The sequence below is a fragment of the Macrobrachium rosenbergii genome, chromosome 6 (assembly GCF_040412425.1).
Source record: "Macrobrachium rosenbergii isolate ZJJX-2024 chromosome 6, ASM4041242v1, whole genome shotgun sequence".
Classification (NCBI taxonomy): Eukaryota; Metazoa; Arthropoda; class Malacostraca; order Decapoda; family Palaemonidae; genus Macrobrachium; species Macrobrachium rosenbergii.
In genome coordinates this window covers 59,851,512-59,873,044 of record NC_089746.1, presented here as the reverse complement: position 1 = coordinate 59,873,044, position 21,533 = coordinate 59,851,512, and the positions used below count along the sequence as shown (strand labels likewise).

Here is a 21,533-nt window from a genome sequence, read left to right as displayed (position 1 = left end):
AGTACACTAGGATACAAAAGACAATGCATCATCAAATTCTGTATAACTCCTAAATTACATCTGAATAAGGCAACGATACTGCTGCGTTTCTCGTTCACTCATGTGTTCATAAAGGGTATATAAAAGCTACAAGGTGATATTATTTATCAAGAGTGAATTACCATTCATCATTATTATCCTCATCATCGCCTCCAACATCCGTAATTCTTATATCTGTCCTGTTCTTTATCTTCCACACACAAATATACTGTATATATATATATATATATATATATATATATATATATATATATATATATATATATATATATATATATATATATATATATATATATATATATATATATATATATATATAATCTCCAGCGTTGTACGACGAAAATGGATTTCACAAAGTCCGCCACTCATATGCTTCATGTAATTCCAACTTCTGCACTTCTATGAATTTCCACTTATATCCAGCGCCACGTCTCATTGTTATCTAAGTAGATCTGGATTTTCCAACTTTCTTGAGCTCAATGTGGTCCAGTTGATACTATTATACACTGTAGGGTCCCACACAGACCTGCACAATCGCTCATTTTACCTGGCCGTCTGAACTCATACCCTGAGGGCATTTGCTCCTCACAACAAGTATCTCTTGACACATGGACCAAACACGCATATCAGAGACACAACCGGCACCATATAACCTTTTTATGCATACTGTCCTTCATAATATTGCCATGTCAAATGAATCATTCCTAACACAGGCAATACAATGACAGCTTTCCAAATACATTTATCAGAACTCTGTCCGCAACTTGTATATAGAATTATGTGCCATTCTCCATTCTCAAACAACCACAGTTGACTGGATATTAATTTCTAATTTGTTCGCCTCTTGCCAGGCGCTACATTTCCGCTCGCAAGAACCCTTGACCTTTCTGGTTGTTGTTTTGAATAAATCAGTAAGTTTGTAGATGCTGCCTCTTACTCACACCTTCGCTACAGTACTATCCACCGACACGCCTCCACCAACCCATCATCAATATTTTATCTTCACTTTATAATTTCTAACTTTCTCCTGCCATCTGACTACTTCAGTCCCTCTTAAGGTTTTACTCCCGAATCTACAAAACCTTCTTGAAATAGTTTTGTAGTTATATTATGATTTGTGTCAAAATATAAACCACTCTTACTAAACCGGCGTATATAATATTTTCGTATGAAATTTCAAACCATTTGACTTCCCGATCTTATTCAGCCTTTCCGTAGTTTGATTTACTTGTTTTTGGTCCTTCACTAAATTCTAACTCAACGGAAACTATACTCTATAGAATTATTCCTAATTATTCTCCAGCCTAATGAGGTTGGACTGCCAGTAATCTTGTTTCTGTATTTAGCAATTTCCTGCATTTCAAACTGTATTAATTGAATAGTAGCTAGTTTTAGCGATTTAGCTTTAAGAAAGGCGTTTTACGTTCAGTAATAATCGAACTTCAAAAACATGCCTTGTTTGCTAAAGCCAATAAACAAGCAAATAACACAAAATAAGTAAATTGTAAAAAAAAAAAAAAAAAGAAAAAATATACCTTATAAGCATACTCCTTTTCTCGCATCACTTATTATGAAGTTATTAAGAATTAGTTATTATCCATTGTCAGTCTGTGTGTGATTGTGTTCAGGTTCACAGTTCAGCATTTTGCACGTCAATAAATGAACTAAACAGATATAAAGCAGCTTGTCAAAAAAAAAAAAAAAAAATCAAATCACGATTAAACCTCATTTGCATATGTGCATATGCATGCTATGCTTTTGTATGTGTATACTAGTGAATGTGAGGTTACTGTGTGTGTGTGTGTGTGTGTGTGTGTGTGTTTCTTTGTGTCTGTGTGTATGTGTGTGGTTACTTTCTTTGTGTCTGTGTGGATGTGTGTGCGTGTGTCCAGGTCAACCGCTCAGTATTTTGCATATTATGCTCTTTGTTTTGCCGGCGCGTTGGGGCTCTCCATCTCGCCAACAACGACACAGTTATATCCCGGAATATATTGCCAGCCATAATTCCATCACCCCTTTAAGAGTGGGATGTGTTTTGACTAGGTGGAGTTATTATGGAACAAAGCTCGGTCGGTTTACCGTAAGATCTCTTTTATGAGAAGCGGGTTGCCTTTTTTTTAAGGGGCCAATTTACCACGCCTCGTCTCACATCAATTCTCCTCTCCAACCCACTTTCCATCCAACCGCCATTTATTTTTATTTTTTTTTTATAGCGGGGGGTGTGTTGCTGAAATGGGTCCCTTAGTTATGAATGGATGAGAGCTCTTTGCATTAGATCTCTCTCTCTCTCTCTCTCTCTCTTCTTTTCTAGAATGTAAAATTTTCTCTAAACTTTTCTCTTTGCCAGAGACCTAAATATACGTTTTCACAGGCAGGCTCAAAGGCTTTATATTACATGTGTGTGCGTGTGTGTACATACACATGCAGATGCACACAAACACACACACATATATATTTATATATGTGAGTTTGTGTGTGTGTGTGTGTATGTGGGTGCGTCTGTAGATACACAGATAGATAGATAGATGTGTGTGTGTGTGTGTGTGTGTGTGTGTGTGTGTGTGTGTGTGTGTGTGTGTGTGTGTGTGTGTAACTGTCTACGTTTATGAGGGAGAAAAAGAGGGTCGAAAAAACTTTTACACTGGTTTTGTTCCGAGTTTTTTTGTTAATGAAAATTTTGGTAATTTAAACTTACAAGAGAGTAAGAGCAGTCTCGTAGCGTCGATGTGAAAATAAAAGATGATATTGTTTGTTTCACTAAAAATGTAAAAACAAAGAAAAAACCAAAAAAAGATAGCATTACGGAGCCTCGGAACACTGCTTCAAGTCTTTATTCACCCTATTCAGGATATGAATCTTCGGGTTTTACCAGATGAGAAATGCAACAATAAATAGAGGTGATCCACAACGCTCTTCCAGTTAGATATGGCTCCCTATAACAAAGCCGGGTTGATGAAGTGGAAGTGTTTTCGGATTTTGGTTTGCGTAATTTCAGGTGTCGTCTCTAGCACTTTCGTAAGACGCCAATAGAATTACGTCACCATTTTCCATGGTCACTTAAACTTCATGTCGTTGGCTATTTGAAATACTTCGATTTAGCAAATGAACTCATTAATTTTTTTTTCTTTGGTTTAACATTTTCAATATTTAGATCAAGCGTCATGCTAATCACTCTTCTGATTTATGAAATATCATACACATTTATTTTTTTACGTAACATGAAAGAGCTCATTTATGATTTCAGTAATGTACATATAGATTTCGTTATCTACTAATCCGATCAGCTTATTCGGCAATGTTGGGCCTTGTTTTTACCTGGATGGGTGACCACTAAGAAAGGCAGACACACCACGGCACATAAGCCCCTTCAAGGTCCGTGATGAAAGGTATGCGCGTGGCATCCTCATCTCATAAATTCTTATTAAAGACTGGAAGGGTATCGACTTGAGCCCCGTCTCCTCTACAAGCGCATGTTGTGAATTTTCATCCTATCTTACCGAATTCCATTTCCTGACTTTTAGGCAGCACGATGACCGAATGCCACACTCTCTAGACTTCAAAGGTCACAGGAATTCAGTGGTGGTTAATTTTCTAAGACCTGACCAAACCCAACCCATCATTTCACAAACCTGTCCATATTACAGGCACAGTATATTTAAAAACAAGAATGCTATGGATCTATATACCACAATCAGCATATTTTCATGAACATAATAACTCACCCCAGATCCCTACGTTCCTAGGACGTCTTACAATCCTCTAGACGAGACCATTAACACTGTCTGCGATCCCTCATAAGGCGTAGGATTCCCGCAAGATCCTCGGGCGAATGACTCACACGCGAAAGCTATTAACCATGACTGCAGCCACAACTCATCTCCTCAAAGCCTTGGTACATGAGGAGAATCTTGCATAAATTGCTACCATTCTTCGTCATTACCGCTAAAACAAAAGGGATATATGATACCTAAATTCTTGTAATTGTATTTACGTAGTTGCTACAATACTGACATAGTTCCAAAGATTTTCGTCCTACCTAATGTCATATTTAATTTTTGGATATGTCAGAGTAAATGATTAAGAAGTAATTCTTTACCGATGATAATTTTCAGAATTTATTCAGTTGTAAACTATTCGTAGTTTTATGGTGAATGAAAGTGGAAATGGCGATAAGCTCTTGAATGAGCTTGAAAAACACGTTGAAATAAGTAAAAACATAAAATCTAGGCAAGATCTCCCGTTACCAAAACCCGACTTGACTAAAGTTTGCATTAGAAAACTTATAACAAAGTTTCTGCTTACATTGATATCTAAAACAGCAACTGATGCGTAGAGGGAACATTGTTGTGATTTTCTGAACAATGAATTTGAAAAGAAAATTTATTAATGGACGGGAAACAGTGTAAGCTAATAAAATTTCTTCCTTCATTGTCAACGATACTTTGAAATGCTAACTCCTAACTTGGTAATATATAAAATTACATACATAATCATTCATAACTAAAACTGAATTTAAATAAAAAATACAGGTATACGTATGTAAAATATGTGATGGACCTAACTGCTAGAGGATATCGATTCCCTTATATTGCAAATAACCTTGGTAACCATAATTAGTCATAGGAAATGAATCACATTAAATCAGTTCATAAACGAACAGAGAAACTAGATGAGGTGACAATCAGGCAATTATTTGATATCACCAGTTTCTCGTGATCTTAAATGGAAAAATAAAGTCGGCAGTATGTGTATGTATATTGCTATGTAAAGGAAGCTTTCGCCAACTTGAGCAGCCTGAAGAGGCCAGCTGATCAGGTTGGCGAAAGCGCCCTGTATATAACAATATATGTACATACTACTGCGGACTTTATTTTTCCAATCAGACAATTATATGTAACCCCGCGATAGGTCATAAATAACCCCCACCTATAGACTGCAAGTGTGTATTTATAAAAGAGTATTATAAAGATACACTTGTAATAAATCTGCACACGATTTCCGCTTAAAAAGACGGTTTTATAAAATGGCTGTTATTCCTTGAAAAATCTTACAGAATCCATAGTCGTTGAATAAACCGAACGTTAGTGTTAGTTTTCCAATACAAACTGTAGAAACAGCTCATGAAGACACGAGCAAAGTACATCTGTCCTTTCTATGTGAATTATACATGAGCCACGTATCTTACGAAGATGAATTTGTGATACAAGTGTAGCCGAATTTTGCTCAGATACAGCCGGGCCATGGTGTGAGCTAAGGCGGTGAATTCTCAGTGGTGTTTGCAAAACTGTTTCAGGGACTGCTTGTTTCCGTCTATAGATACGCATACATACGTACACACATACACACACACACACATATATATATATATATATATATATATATATATATATATATATATATATATATATATATATATATATATATATATATATATATATATATATATATACAATATATAAATATATGTAAATATATATATATATATATATATATATATATATATATATATATATATATATATATATATGTGTATAATATATATTTCTTATATAAAATTTTTCTAATTCTTTCTCAACATTGCAAATCTAGTGACTACTTCCTAATGCAACAACAGACAACTAATCATATTACAATAGTTCGCAAATGAAATAGAAGGCGTCCGGAAAACTTTAACTGATACATTTCTAGTATAAAAAGTGTTGCCAAGAATTGTTCGACTGGTTTCTTCTGTATAGTCATCAAACTGAGTAAGTTACCAAGCCTCGCCCTCTGAAGTGTGCCGACGTCTACACTGGAAAATTCCGAAATATGTTTGCCAAGTAAACTCATTAGTGGAGACAAACATCACATTTTTATTCGTTGTTTTGACCGATTCGATGTGGGACTAAAAGGTCTCACAAGAGGAGGAGGATAACGTTCACTGCTAGCTGACAACTTTGGATATATTTGGATAAATAATCCAACAACCAGTGCTTGAGATATACTTCAGGCCTAACGTCTGGTATGGCGAGTTTTTAACAAATAATGTCCATTCGAAGAAAAGCGTTTTTGTCGCGCATACACACAGATAGAGGCAAAAGTGCCCATTACTCTTAATATACCTTATAATGTGAGAAGGACAATATGTGATGAATGGTCCGAAGTTACTTCACTTTGGAATTCGTTTACCATATGTGATCGATATTGCATACAATTCTGTGCTGAAATCATCATGAAATTAAGAAGCTACGAAGAGTAATGTCGATCAATTTTCACCGTGAATGAATAACCGTTCTTGAATATTAAAAGGTCCTCACTGGAAAGGTTGGTATCGTTCTCGGATAGCACTCTGCTGGGCCCGCGTTCGATTCTCCGACCGGCCAATGAAGAATTAGAGAAATTTATTTCTGGTGATAGAAATTCATTTCTTGGTATAATGTGGTTCGGATTCCACAATAAGCTGTAGGTCCAGTTGCTAGGTAACCAATTGGTTCTTAGCCACGTAAAATAAATCTAATCCTTCGGGCCAGCCCTAGGAGAGCTGTTAATCAGCTCAGTGGTCTGGTTAAACTCAGGTATATCAGCTCATTGGTCTGGTTAAACTAAGGTATACTTATTTTTGAATATTAGACTTCTTTTCTTCAAAGCAATCAGGTTTTAGGAATGTAGCTCGACTGGTTCAGGACCCGTGATCTGAAAAAGTGACTTTTTTGCATTGAAAAAACAAGAGTGAAAATGAACACCTAAATGTGAGGACTCAGTGAACTCTTACAGAGTTTCTTATCATAATGCGTTCTTTCGTTATTGATAGATGCAGCTGACTACTTTCTAAGAACACAAAATACGAATCCAATGAAATACGCCACGTCGTAAAGCAAAGTTAAAAGAAAATAAGACAGTGCGAAATAGTGTTGTGTGTATCTTACTTCGCCACTTCATAAGGTAAGAAGATGGAATTTCATTTATCAAAATGGGACATTGTACTTTATTTGAATGCAAAAAAAAAAAAAAAAAAATGTCGCCACTACTTTTTCCACTTTTCGACAATTAGGAGTTAAAATGAAACATGGAATTCATTTTGAAAAAGTTTGACATGCGGCCCGCACTGCTAATTTTGATTTTCTTCTCTCAACTCGGAAATTTTAAATATTGTATAGGTATAATCAGTGTATGATCTGGAATATTTTCAAAAGTTCAGGAAATGCAGAATTAGCATGATTAATTTACATACGGTTTTTGTAAAAAAATGAAGTTTTATTCTTTACAAATCATTTTATGTAAAATTTACCTATCACGGTACTGTAACGTTTTTGCTTTGCATTTAAAAAGATAAAAAAAAGTTCGGTTTTTAGTAATTTTGTATATGACTAATTTCTTTACCAAGCACGTAACATCTAATTAATTCACCTGATTATATGAAAAAAAGTCAAATTTCATGCATGATATAGGTTAATATATAAAAAGAAAGTACAATTGTTCTGCTGGTTAGAGGACCCGGGTGCCTATACGCTACTATAATCGGTTTCATTTCGTCCGTCCACTGACGTGCGAAGATGTGGCACATGCGCATGGGTAGCACGTGATTGGCTGATATTCAACGCGTCCGATATCGTTGGCTTCTTGCGATAAATATTAAGCTATTCCTCCAATAATGTATTTGAATGTTAGTATAGACAAAGAACCTCGTCCCTACTGATATAAATAATACACACGCCGATTTGTATTCACAATATACCAACACAAACACACGAAAGAAGAGATTTTGTCAAAATATCTACTTGGATCAAACACAAATAAACGATGTTTCATTGAATAGTTATGATTTATCTCGGTATAGCCTAGATCACTCACTGACCTATGCTCAAAAACAGTCCCAATCACAATGTTTTCTTATAATTCAAACTTTATTCTACGTACAGTTTCATTGCATGCATACAGAAATAACTTTATTATGATACCAAAGCACTGAGCTATTATAATTATCTGTATGGTTAAGAAAAGATATATAAATATGAAGAGCATTCTGGGAAGAAAACCACAATACAATTGCTATCATGCCATGCTATAACTGAAATCTCCCGCCTACCAGTGGCTCTTCCACACCTCCCCAGGACCCTAGACAGCCTCAAAGACAACAGTATTTCTTGCTTAATACGAATATTAACCTACTCATGTTTATTTACATGCAGGAAATTATCAACATGCCTCTTAACCGCACTTCCACAGAAAGATGTCATTTTAAGTTCATCGTCCGTTTGCGTTTGAACTCAGTAGACTGTTTATTACAAACTCGTCATTCGTGTGCTTGTATTGTTATAATGCCCACATAAATCGGCATGTTTTTGATCTAAATAATGTGTGAGGGTTATATGTATGTATAAGCATCCGCATGCATTACTGAAGACCATAGTTTACATCTTTGTCACAGTAAGCCTAGGATATCGGAAACATTAATTTCAGCCAATCTAGAGATACGTATGCGCACAGCCACATCTACCTAAAATCCACGCTGGTCAGTGGACAGAAGAAATGATTACTTATTCGTCATTTTGCATTTTCCAGTTGCTATAAACTCGATGGTTCTATACACTAAGGGCGACAACCGATTACATTATAATTTGAATTTGTTGAATCAAATGCAGCACCTGCAGGCAATATAGAATTCATGAAAAAGCAATTAACAGGAAATATTTTATTAACGGGTTCACCTGAGTGATGCGGACATAAACTCCAGGTGTTGGTTTTGATTTACATAATTATCCAACCATTCAGTATCATTAATTAGAAACGTCTGAGCAACACCTGTTTGTAACTTTTATAGCAGGTGTTGAAGTGATGGGTTATATAGTAGTATCAGATAGCCGTTCCTTCATAAAACTAAACGCGCCAGATTATCCTGCGCATTCCTATTGCAGTATTACTGTGAATTTTTTTTTTTTTTTATTTCCACACTTATGTACTCAGATACCAAACTCGTGCACAGAGATTCAGTAGTACAGAGAACGAGTGTTAGGAGATTAAACGGAATATGCAAGTCTCGCCTCCTTAACAAACAATTCTCTCACGACTTGAATTTGTTGATATTAGGCACCGAAAGTTTAAGAGACACTAATGACCCTTTAGCATAAATGTACTCAAGGTATGCCTGCAAATGTATTTAACCTTCTATGAAGATGATATGAAATTTATGCTAACAAATTATGCAAGAAAAGTGTATGGACAATAAACATTGAACCTTTCTATTTTTCGGAAGTTCATAATTCTTATATAAAAATAATAGTGTGGATATTTATATTTAAATAGCCAAGGAGAACGTATTTTTTTTTTTTTTTGTCAACTGGCACAGAATGACTGGTTTTGCGTACGATGCTTGATGGTTTAGATTAGATGAAACAGAAAATATCGAAATGCAAAATACAAAATTATTAAACCACTAAATACAAAAAAACTGCAATATTCTGTGTAACTTACTTGGTAAACTAAACAGGCTTTCAAGAGTTATTGGAGAGAGGAGAGAGAGAGAGAGAGAGAGAGAGAGAGAGAGAGAGAGAGAGAGAGAGAGAGAGAGAGAATATTTTTTTCAGTATAAGGAACTATATCTGACTACCGACCTTTAAGTATTACAGAGGTTTTCTAGGATTACGTAGAAAGTGGCAAATAGAGACATTACTGTCTACAGCAAAAAGAAGATAACATTTATAAAACACTTATAGGACGCAAAGTTAATAACCATGTAATTTTTTCTGAGATATGGTAAAATCTTAGGAAGTATTGAATAATTTATTTTATTTCGTGAAAAAGGTATCCTTTATTTTAAATTAGAAGAATAACTGTAAGTACAGGTGCTATTTCTGACACACACACATACACACAAACACACACACAAACAGTCGCAGCGGAACATTAAAACTGGTGGTTGGCATAATGTACAATAGATTCAAGTGTACATTATATAAAAGTGTTGCAGCAGAGTACCAGGCTCGTGTTTGGGAGGTTCATCGTTCTATTTGGCCTGCAGCTTACCACCCACCCTTGCTGTAAATGGGCACTAGCAACGTAGGCGTTAAAAAAATCTACTGATTTCATCCCTCGAGACTTTCTGGAAACCTGAAGTTTCTACCCTTTTTGACGCCAACCCACATAAGGGAAAATCGATATATATATATATATATATATATATATATATATATATATATATATATATATATATATATATATATATATATATATATATATATATACATATATACTCACACAAATGCACACAAACACGATCTTTCCTTTTTGTGGGGTGGCATCAACAAGGGTAGAAACTTCAGGTTTCCAGAAAGTCTCGAGGGATGAAATCAGTAGACCTATGCATTCTTTTAATTTTTTTTTTTAACACGTCCGTTGCTAGTACCTATTCACAACAAGGTCAAATAAAACTATTGACCTTCGAAACACGAGACTGGTACTCTGCCCCTAAGCTGCAACACACTTTTATATACAGCACACTTTAATCTGCTTTATATTATGCCAACCACCAGTTTTAATGTTCAGCTGTGACTTACCAAACAAAGAATGGAAAAATATAAAATATTCTCTCTTTTATTTCAGATTACACGATGGTCGTATCGAGGGATGCCAAAAAGAGGCTTTTACTGGGAATAGCTTTGATGCTGCTTATTTTGTTTCTGTTTGGAGAACCAGTTCACAAAACAAAGTTAGGTAATGTCATTTTTCAGTTCTGTTTGAATCGAATATATTATGACCTCTCAATATATTATGACCTCTCAATTATTAAGCTTTACTTTTCTGTAAAAGAAAGCTATTGTGGCGGTTTTGTCTGCCCGTCCGCACGTTTCTGTCCGCACTTTTTCTGTCCGCCCTCAGATCTTAAAAACTACTGAGGATATGTTGATCATCCGGCGTCCAGTCATGAAACATACCAAATTGCCACCCTCTAGCCTCAGTAGTTTTTATTTTATTTAAGGTTAACGTTAGCCATAATCGTAATTCTGGCACCGCTATAGGTACCAACAACACAGGCCACCACCAGACCGTGGCTGAATTTCACGGACCGCGGCTGAAAGTTTCATACAGCATTATACGCTGTAAAGAAAACACGACCGCCCCGAAGAAACTTCGGTGCATTTCTTACTGGAATATATTTTTGTGCTCTATATATTAGCAGGTAATCTACAGTACTAGCTGAATTTTGCTTTAGTAATTCTTAATTTATCATATGAACAACTTATTTCCTATCTTCAGTACTCAGTACATCACACTAGCGATTTTTTTGTTGATACTCTCTGAGTTACCAGGATCCTCACCTGGCTTCTTATCAAGTACCTTACGTACCTGAGGCCGATACTAGTGTATTTTTTTCTTTTTTTTTTTTTAATCAATATACTGTTAATACTACGATCTAGCCCTCATAGAGCGCATGCTTGAAAAAGCAATAAAAAGAAATGGAAACGGAGAAAAGCGGGGACGAAGAGTTAGACTGCCTTTTGAAAAGGAAAGGTCAAAAGTTAGGAGAACCGAAGGAGAATGAAAACTGGAAAAGTTCGTTTGTAAGGCCAATAAAAGAGTTAAAAATCGAGACTGTCTGTGGAAAAAAAAAGGCAGCTGCAATTCATGCAAGCTGCTGACTACAACTGAAAATGCCTCGATATCGGCTAATGCACTCTCTCTCTCTCTCTCTCTCTCTCTCTCTCTCTCTCTCTCTCTCTCTCTCTCTCTCTCTCTCTCCCCTTCTCAGGCAGGAAAAAACCTCAATGCATTTTAGCCAGCAGTCTAAAGATGCTTTAGAACTTCTATAAACACAGCAAGTTCGAGCCACTAATTGATGCCACTTGGTCTAAATAGCGCTGAACATGTGATCTGAATACTCTATGACCAATGCTTGAACACTGAATTACCCACTGCTTTGTTCGGAGATAATCTTTCATCCATTTTAGCCTCTCATTTTATATTTCGCACTTTATAATAATAATAATAATAATAATAATAATAATAATAATAATAATAATAATAATAATAATAATAATTTATCTCTTACAAAAACAAGAATGGCGTCTCTAACATTTAAAAACAAAACAAGAACTGATTAATAAAACAAACTACGTAGTAATGCTCCTAGAAATGATAAACCATTACATATTGATGTGTTTAAAATAATGAAGGCTTTTTTTTATCTTTTAAAAAGAATACCCTCCATTATTTTAGATACATCAGTATGTTATGTATTATCATTTCTGTTTCTTGGTGCATATTATAGTTTGTTTTATTATTCATTTCTTGTTTTGTTTTTAAATGTTAGAGACTGAATTTTATATTTTATATCTCCGTCCTCAGACTTTTCATTGAAATTATTCGAAGAAAATATTGTAATGTTAGCATATCGACTTACTTATGAGGATAGAATGATTCCCACGATGTGTAATCGTAATGTAAGGTATATGAGGAATGGATTTTACTTAGCCGTTTATTTCAATTCCAGACAAGAGGTTTATTATGAATATTTCAATCTACTTGACTACATAAAGAACCATTGACTATCTGGACTTAAAGGAAATATTTTCTAAAGACTAAGGTCTCTTAGTACTTGGTACTTCAAATGAGGGATCTAAGTCAAAATATAAGTTTTTTGTTGTTGTGCATTATTAGATTTGTGTAAATAAATCTGACTTTTCCTTTTCTCTTGGAGTCTTCCGACAGAAAAACACCCGATTTTGTGATTACTATGCCGTACAATACTAGGATTTTCTCGTCTGTACCCGTATTTAATCAACCCGGAAATCTAAGACGAGAGGTATGATACACTGCATCTCAGAATTTTCCTTTTATAGTTATAAAGCAAATGCGTGCGAAACAACAATCTATATTTACCAGAAATTCGACAAAAGCAGAACAAACGCACAGGAGAATTCACTTACAAGTCCAGAGTGTGGAGAAGACCACAATTGCAATCGCTAATTATACTGAGACAAGCGCCTACTTAGCAGTGATTTACATTACAGGTAATAAAACTTGTTAAAGATGCAAGGCAAAAGAAGCAAGACTCAAGAACTGATTATGGATAAGAAGTGAAAATGAACGCGCCGTTTACTGTACTGTATGTTCAGTCAGTAACCGCTTAAACAAAGCTATTATTTAAGTCTTTGTTAAATATTTGAAGTGCAACGTGGTAAAGAAAAGTATTTGAAAGACTTCCTACCGCAATATATCGCCAAAATCTTAACGACGTATAGGAACATGGGTAAATATAGATAAGAGAACCACAGACTAGGTACATTCAGAAAATTAAAAACTCACTTCTCTGGGAGTAAGATATAGACGATTTAGTAAATTACCGCAAGGAGCGTAGTAGAAAGATGTGCAGACTTCGAGACACCGAATAAAAGATTAAAATATCTTACTAGAGAAAAGGCTAAACTGTAACTGACAAGTAAGTAAAACTCTTTCTTCTGAGGCAGGAAAAGAGGAAAATATATGAGCTCTCAGAAAAACTAGCCAGGATTGATGATGACGATGATAAATAGTTCTTTAAACGATTTTACCAACATATTGCAATTAATTTTTTGAATCATTAATAAGACTTTATTAACTAGACTTCCATACCAAACGTACAGCACAAAAAAAATCAGATATCCGATTTTTATATGTGTATACATGTCGGTTTTAAACATTCTCTGAGCAACTGGTAGCAACAATACCATCTAAGTAGTACTGGATTTCCTTAATACGAACCAAAGCTCTAAAGAACAAATTTAAGAAAAAAAAAATACAACTCGCAAACCTGCAGGACATAAGAAGGAAAAAAACCGAAAAGTTTCGCAGGGTCCTTAGGCAAATGAGCGCACATTATCCTAAGAGCAAAGTCATTCAGGAAAACCTGATACTTTGGGAAAGAAGAAGAAGAACGCATTTTTATCATCAGAAAATTGCTCGTTTTAATAATGCTAATGACCTCCGATCTTTCTCGTGAAACAGGTCGACGGCTCTGCATTTTAATTAATTACCCCGAAGTCAGCATCGCGTTTCGTGAAACGCACTTCATAATGGCCGCGTCTCTTTCATGTTAACACTCGTCATTTTTCATTTGATTTCTCATTTGACTGACGCGACTCACAATACCCTTTGTTGCTTCCATTAGGTTGTTATGGTTTCTTACAGGTTTCAGTCTTTCTGTTTCATGTTTATCGAATGAGTTTGAAATCCCTCAGTTTATTCCCTATATTAACACAAAGTTTAGATATACAGCTTTTCTTAGTTCTATTTCGAATCATTTAGGTATGATTCTCTTCCATTCATTTTTTTGAGTAACAGAATGTCCTATCAATGTTGGTCAATAATTCATGCCACGGGCGAGAAGTATGGTCAGATATATATATATATATATATATATATATATATATATATATATATATATATATATATATATATATATATATATATATATATATATATATATATATATATATATATATATATATATACACACATACATCAGTATAGCAAAACGTGTTCTACATTAGCAGGAAAGAAAAGGGTTCATGTTTTTCAAAAGCAAAGAAATGTAAATATGCAAAGCAGAAAATGATAAAAAAAAACTTCCGTTTTCCGTGTGGTATATCTGCTTATATGTTTCACGTGTTATTGTGTTCTTACGCAGCACATGTGTGTGAGCTTAAAATCACATAGAACACAATGTATATGTGAAAATGTAACACAGTAAAATGAATTACTGGGTACAAATCCAGAACGGTTTCGACTTCAATATTTCTAAGGATATCTGCAAGAGCATATCTTTAAAATACTAAAGACGAAGTTGGGCAGGATTTACAACCAGTCTTTCATTTTCACCTTCAGTACAAAGACAAATATATATGTATGTGTGTATATATATATATATATATATATATATATATATATATATATATATATATATATATATATATGTGTGTGTGTATATATATACATATATATATATATATATATATATATATATATATATATATATATATATATATATATATATACATATAAATATATATATGTATATATATATATATATATATATATATATATATATATATATATATATATAAATATATATATATATATATATATATATATATAAATATATATATATATATATATATATATATATATATATATATATATATATATATATATATGAATGTCTTTTCCTGTAATACTAGAAGCTAGTGCCTGAAATATATGGTTTCAACGTTTAAATAGTTTTATGGGCCTTCTTATATTCATATATATATATATATATATATATATATATATATATATATATATATATATATATATATATATATATATATATATATATATATATATATATATATATATATACATATACATATACATAATACACCATCTTCTCCTCATATTTCCTTACCTTTCTCCATTCTCTTCTCACTCACCGAAGGGCCTTTCTAATTACCAAAGAAATAAGACCAGCTGCTCATACCTTTTATCCCGGTGGTGCCGACCATACGCCTTTCGCCCTCCAGTCATTTAGAAGCTTTTTTTAAATCTTTTTTAATAAACAAACCTTCTTCGATGAGGAAGTGTGCCACGTGAACGCCGTCCTGGAATATAAAAAAAAAAAAAAAAATAGAGTTAATTTTTATGATCATTAATGTAAGTTGTCCGCAAGACTTGATTTAAAAAAATATATGGTTATTTTCCCGAGGGAGTAAAATGAATTGGTGATAATTTTTATTTTTATTTTGAATAACAATTTTCTGATGAAGCTTAGTGTTTTAACCGTCTGTAAAAGTTCTCCGTTGACCTACATTTTAGAATATTAACAGTAAAAACTGATAAAGTTCCTAAGGGCATTCACGTTTAATGGTCTAGAATACACAAGTGGTAAATGATTTATATTGTTGTTCTCATGAGGTATTGGAGGATTGTTATCGATTTTATTTAATGAGAATTTTTGCGCCTACAAAGAGATTTGTGTGCAGAAAGATAGATTGTATTTGAAAATATTGAATTATCAGTGATTACTGACATTAATATAATTATTAATGAAATCTTTTTCTTTTTAAGATTAAACTCCCTAAGAAATTTACTTGTTAGTCTTATTCACACAATTAATTATTTTCTTTAAAGTATTAATGTTTTACGATCCAGATTCAAGATCTTTCACGAAATTCTTCATGTTGTCACGTAAATCATGAGTATTGCCAAATACTGATATATATATATATATATATATATATATATATATATATATATATATATATATATATATATATATATATATATATATATATATATATATATATATACATACACACATCACCCTTTCAAGAATTTCTGTAGTGTTTTCCTAAGATTTTGTCACTGCTGATGTTAAATAAACGATTATTTTCACGGAGAACCCATTATGCAAAGCATAAATGGGGAAAAAGATAGAACTAAATAATAAAAACATACATTATACTTATTTACAAGCCATAAAGATACGCCAGTATCTGCCATAATCCAACACAATTCAAATTTCATTTTGTATTATGGTGAAATATGTATTGTTTTATTCCCACTTTAAATACCAACAAAACCTTGCTGATACGAGTTAGATATATACTCCACTGTATTCTCCAGGTGTTATAATGGAAGTCATTTGTAAAAAAAAAATTTTTTAATGGAAAAAGAATGAATAAAAAATATATTTTCCCTCACCATGTTATTTCATACCGTCTGAAAGTCTTTTAAAAAAAAAAGAACATACATGCTGCTTCTTTACGCAGAGTAAAATAAAAACAAATAATTACCTTAAGCTGGTTTTTTCATACACTTTGAGCGTCATAAAACTAAAATTTCCTCGTGACTGATCAGTGGAGAAACGTTGTAAGACCCGGTGTCCTCGACGATACCACGTTGAAAAAAAACGTCTCTAACGTTCCTCCGAGAGAAAAGGAGCCAAAACAACGTTTCCCGGATGCAAGAGCAACGATCACTGGGAGGGGAAGTGCAAGTAAAGTTCAAGTTTACGACTTTGAGCTTTTGTGGTTGCCTGGGCGGAATGATGCACTGAAGCGCTCGTAAAAGTTCCGGAGGTTTGTGGCAATTGCGTTTTATCCAATATTCGGAGGAGAGGCGGCGAAGGGGTCAGCCACCAAGTAGTGTTCCGCCTACCCGCACTCCCATTTTTGAAGGAAAGTTTTTTTTTTTTTTTTTTTTTGTGCAGATGTTTCACATGCATTTGTGCGTCATAGCTTGTTTGTTTACGAGTTTTCGTTGTTTGAATCTGTTTATATTTGACTGATATACCACAGCGTATTGTATAATAGAATAAGAATTGTTAGAGCTTCGGATTAGTGTTACTGAATTGAATGGGACTGAATATACAATTTAGGCCATAGCCAAACAGTGGGACGTGTGAGGTCATTCACCGCTGAAATGGAAATTGACAGTAAAAGATTTGAAAAGTGTAACAGGAGGAAAACCTCGCAGTTGCACTTTTAATTAATTGTTAGGAGAGGGTGGAGAGTAAGATGAAAGAAAGAGAATATGAAAGGAGGTACACTAAAAGGAACGAAAGGGGTTGCAGCTAGGGGCCGAAGGCACACTGCAAAGAACCGTAAGTAATGCCTACAGTGCATCACATGACGTGCACTGACAACACTAACCCCCTACGGAGGGATTAGTGCTATTGCATTCTGCAACGTATAGTTGCACTGTATCTTACATCAGGCAACATAATCAACTAGTCTGACCACTTCTTCATACATTACGCTCTATACATCAACAATCCATCGCTCACGCACTTCGCGATTGTTTCTTTTTTTTCATCCACTGCCTAGTTATAGAGTTTATTCCCAACTCCCTTTTTCCTTTCTCTTGAAGTCTTGTTGGAGTACGCCGCCTACGCCTTTAATAAGCTACAACCTGTTTACATTTCTTTTCTCCTTTTTTTTATCCCATTCCAGTGATCATATCGACCTTTGATCGAGCAAGATATTTCGATGAACATGTTACGTACTATTTTTGGACATATTAGTTTTGGACGTCATCAGTTGAGTCATTTATTTTCAGGTTTACGCATCTACACCGAGAAAGAAATTCTGCCAGTATTCATCATTATTGTTTGCGATGGTAAGAATATACGTTCTTATACGTCTTAAGAAGCGCTTATTTCTTTTTGTTAAGGAATTCAATTGATTTCTTTGTAATTTCCAACATATTTCTTATGGGTTCTCAGTCAAGTCTTCAAAATTTATTTCATTGATGAGTTATATTAGGTATTATGTGTGTGTGTATATATATATATATATATATATATATATATATATATATATATATATATATATATATATATATATATGTGTGTGTGTGTGTGTGTGTGTGTGTGTGTGTGTATGTGTGTGTATGTGTCTATATATGTATGAATGTATATGTGCGTGTGTGTGTGTGTGTGGCTGTAAATGCTATATCCTTAGTAATGTTGATATATATATATATATATATATATATATATATATATATATATATATATATATATATATATATATATATATATATATATATATATATATATATATATATATATACATATATATAAAGAAAAATTAGATGTTATATAATATTATACATAACGTTGGAAATATATTATAATAGAAATTTCGATATATACTATTACCAATAGCTATCACATTATACATAAAGAAAAATTAGATGTTATAAGAGAATATTACACGCATAAAGTTGGAAAGAATTACAACAGAAATTTGTGAGGATCATTACGCATAAAGTTGTAGACCAACAGCTTATCAATTAACTATCATTACGCACAAAGTTGTAGAAAGCATCATTACGCATAAAGTTGTATAAAGCATCATTACGCATAAAGTTGTAGAAAGCAACATTTTCTTCTAGATAACAAACACTCACAGACGGGTTCATTTAGTCGGCAGATGAACCAGGTCACAGTGCTTCTGAAGTCGGCCGCGTGTTTAACAAACGAAACATTAAGGTAAACAATCCTCTTATTCCTTTTCGTAAATCATAATTTTTATGTTCACATATTTTTCAGTAAAACGATGCAACACTAATTACAGAATATATATATATATATATATATATATATATATATATATATATATATATATATATATATATATATATATATATATATATATATATATATATATATATATATATATAATACACTTCTATTAGTTTTCCTAATACCAACGAATATTCTGTCAAACTTTGTTGCGCTGTTGATTAAGACTGCTTTTCCTTTTATTTTAACAACCACATAACATAATGATCTTTAAAAAGTCAAAATATTATGTTAAGGCTTACAGTAAATATCACTTTTGCTTCCTTGAGTATAGTAGCCACATGAAATGAATTCTGAGTATTAGTATGTTTCATTTCCATAAATGTTATCTAAGTCGGTTTTTTTTTTATTTCAGAAGGCATCATCATATCATTCAAATTCAAAATTTGTCATAGGTTTTTTTTTATTTTAGAAGTCATCTCACTATTTCTAAACTTCAATTTTTTTCATTAACCACCATCATGATATTAAATTCTTCCAAATATACTGTTGAACCATTGCCAAAATCTGACATTTCCTCAACTTGACAAGCAACCACAATCATCAATTCTTGACTGAGTCACTGACTTGTTCTGTCGCCGACGCCAGGTTCCTGGTCGTAACGAATTCGGACGATGTGTTCGAGCAGATCAAGTCCATCCCATCCGCTTGGCCGAACAAATACAAATCCCGGGTTGAGCTCGAGTCCCGTTCTGTTTGGTACCCACCGGATCGAGAAGACATGAGAGGTCTCTTGAGACCTTGCTCCTCCGCCAGACTCTTCCTGCCGGAGACCTTGTGGGATATAGATGCCGCCGTTCTGGTCGATACGGACACGCTCTTCCTAAGGCCTCCGGAGGAGCTCTTGAGGGAAATCTACAAATTTAATGCGTCTCAAGCCGCTGGATTGGCTCAGACTTCGGTTGGCTATCATCATCGACGTGTAAGGGATTTGGTCAATATTTCATTATTATGTTCAGAATATTGCAATTAATAAACTGATGTTTTTTATCATTGATGTACATTACTCTAATGAATAATACTGACATAACTTACATAATCTACAGGTTAATATTATTTCAGAGACTACTGATAGCATAGGGTACATTATTTACCCAGTGAGAATTTGCCTTCTGATAGCATTTCGATAAGTAAGTTTAAAAAAAAGGGTGGAAAGTGATTTTAACAATTAGGAAAAATAGGGAAAAATAGACTAGTAACATACTAACATACCCATTTTACATACAATAATAACTGGCCTCACTAATTAGTTATACTTTCAGTATTAAAATGAGTTCACGGGTGCATTTAAATGATAATTCTGCGTACAATCTAAAACAGAATTTCATTTGGGAGTTGATGATGTGTTAATACTCTAAACCTTTTTTTATTTTTAGATGCATGACTGGTAAAACTGACATAATGCGTGATGAACGCTTGGTTAGATAATAATCAGTAAAGAATAGACACACATTATTTTGAACGTTATTATAAAGTTCTGTTAACAACTGTATAAACAGCGTATCTAAGCAGACGGTTAGAGCAAACAATATTAAGATATTTCCATTTTGTTCTTCCCCTAGAGTCTGGCAATTCATATGAAGGTTAAATAATCAAAGTAAGTTCTTTCATTTGCGTACGTTTTTTCTGAGCGTATAGCTCAGTGGAACGGCTTATTTATCCCTGTTGTCGATTTTTGCCCTTAACAAAAACTATAGTGGCCAACAATTCTGAAGGTTTCACTATCGTTCCTGACATTTTACCAGTCAACATTGTATCCTATTTGTTAACGGTGGGATGCCAGAACGTGTTAATGAAAACACTGGGTTTGTTTGCGGTTTTTATTTCTTTTTTTTTTTAATGAAAGCAAGAATGTGAAGGAAAGGCCTTAATCTGGTAGAAGTTATGTATACTTACCCCTTCAAGCAGTGGTTCTCAAATTTTGTGGTATCGTTACCCCCGGGTCAGTGGTGTGTAGATCACCATTACCCCTGCCCCATTCCTCTTCAGTTATGTGAAGTTATAATATAAAAGAAAGAAAAATATTGGAATGCTTAATTTCTGGTGCATTGTATACTATGTAAGAAATGAATTTTACTTTTACTCATATCTTAAGAAATAAAGAACTTAGATTTTAGACATTATTCCTTTGACAAAAAATTAAAATTAAAGCATTGTTCCTTTCATTACAAATTGAAATTAAAGCATTATTTCTTTGGTAATTAATAGTAAATAAAGACGTTATTGCTGCATTATTAATGGGAAATATGGTATTGTTTTGTCCTTTACTAAAATATCAATGAGATGGTCTGTAGAAGACAGTGCACATCGTATAACAGCATCAGCGTCTTTCAGCTGGTTCCTAGCTTTGGAATTTTGCTCCAAAGAGCTATTACTTTTAGAAAGTGCCTCGTTACCTCCCAGAAACGGCTTC

The 21,533-nt window shown here is 33.6% G+C and overlaps 1 protein-coding gene across 1 annotated transcript in view; it reads left to right on the top strand.

Annotated features, from left to right (window-relative positions):
• The first annotated feature begins 6,603 nt into the window (after positions 1 to 6,603).
• LOC136839792 (glucoside xylosyltransferase 2-like) overlaps positions 6,604 to 21,533 on the top strand; it is a 17,980-nt gene continuing 3,050 nt past the window's right edge. Inside the window, exons 1-5 of the mRNA XM_067106126.1 lie at positions 6,604 to 6,960; positions 10,618 to 10,728; positions 18,091 to 18,150; positions 18,931 to 19,027; positions 19,709 to 20,042. Of these exons, the coding sequence (XP_066962227.1) occupies positions 10,626 to 10,728; positions 18,091 to 18,150; positions 18,931 to 19,027; positions 19,709 to 20,042 (594 nt within the window). The 5' untranslated portion in view covers positions 6,604 to 6,960; positions 10,618 to 10,625. The remainder of the gene's footprint in view (positions 6,961 to 10,617; positions 10,729 to 18,090; positions 18,151 to 18,930; positions 19,028 to 19,708; positions 20,043 to 21,533) is intronic.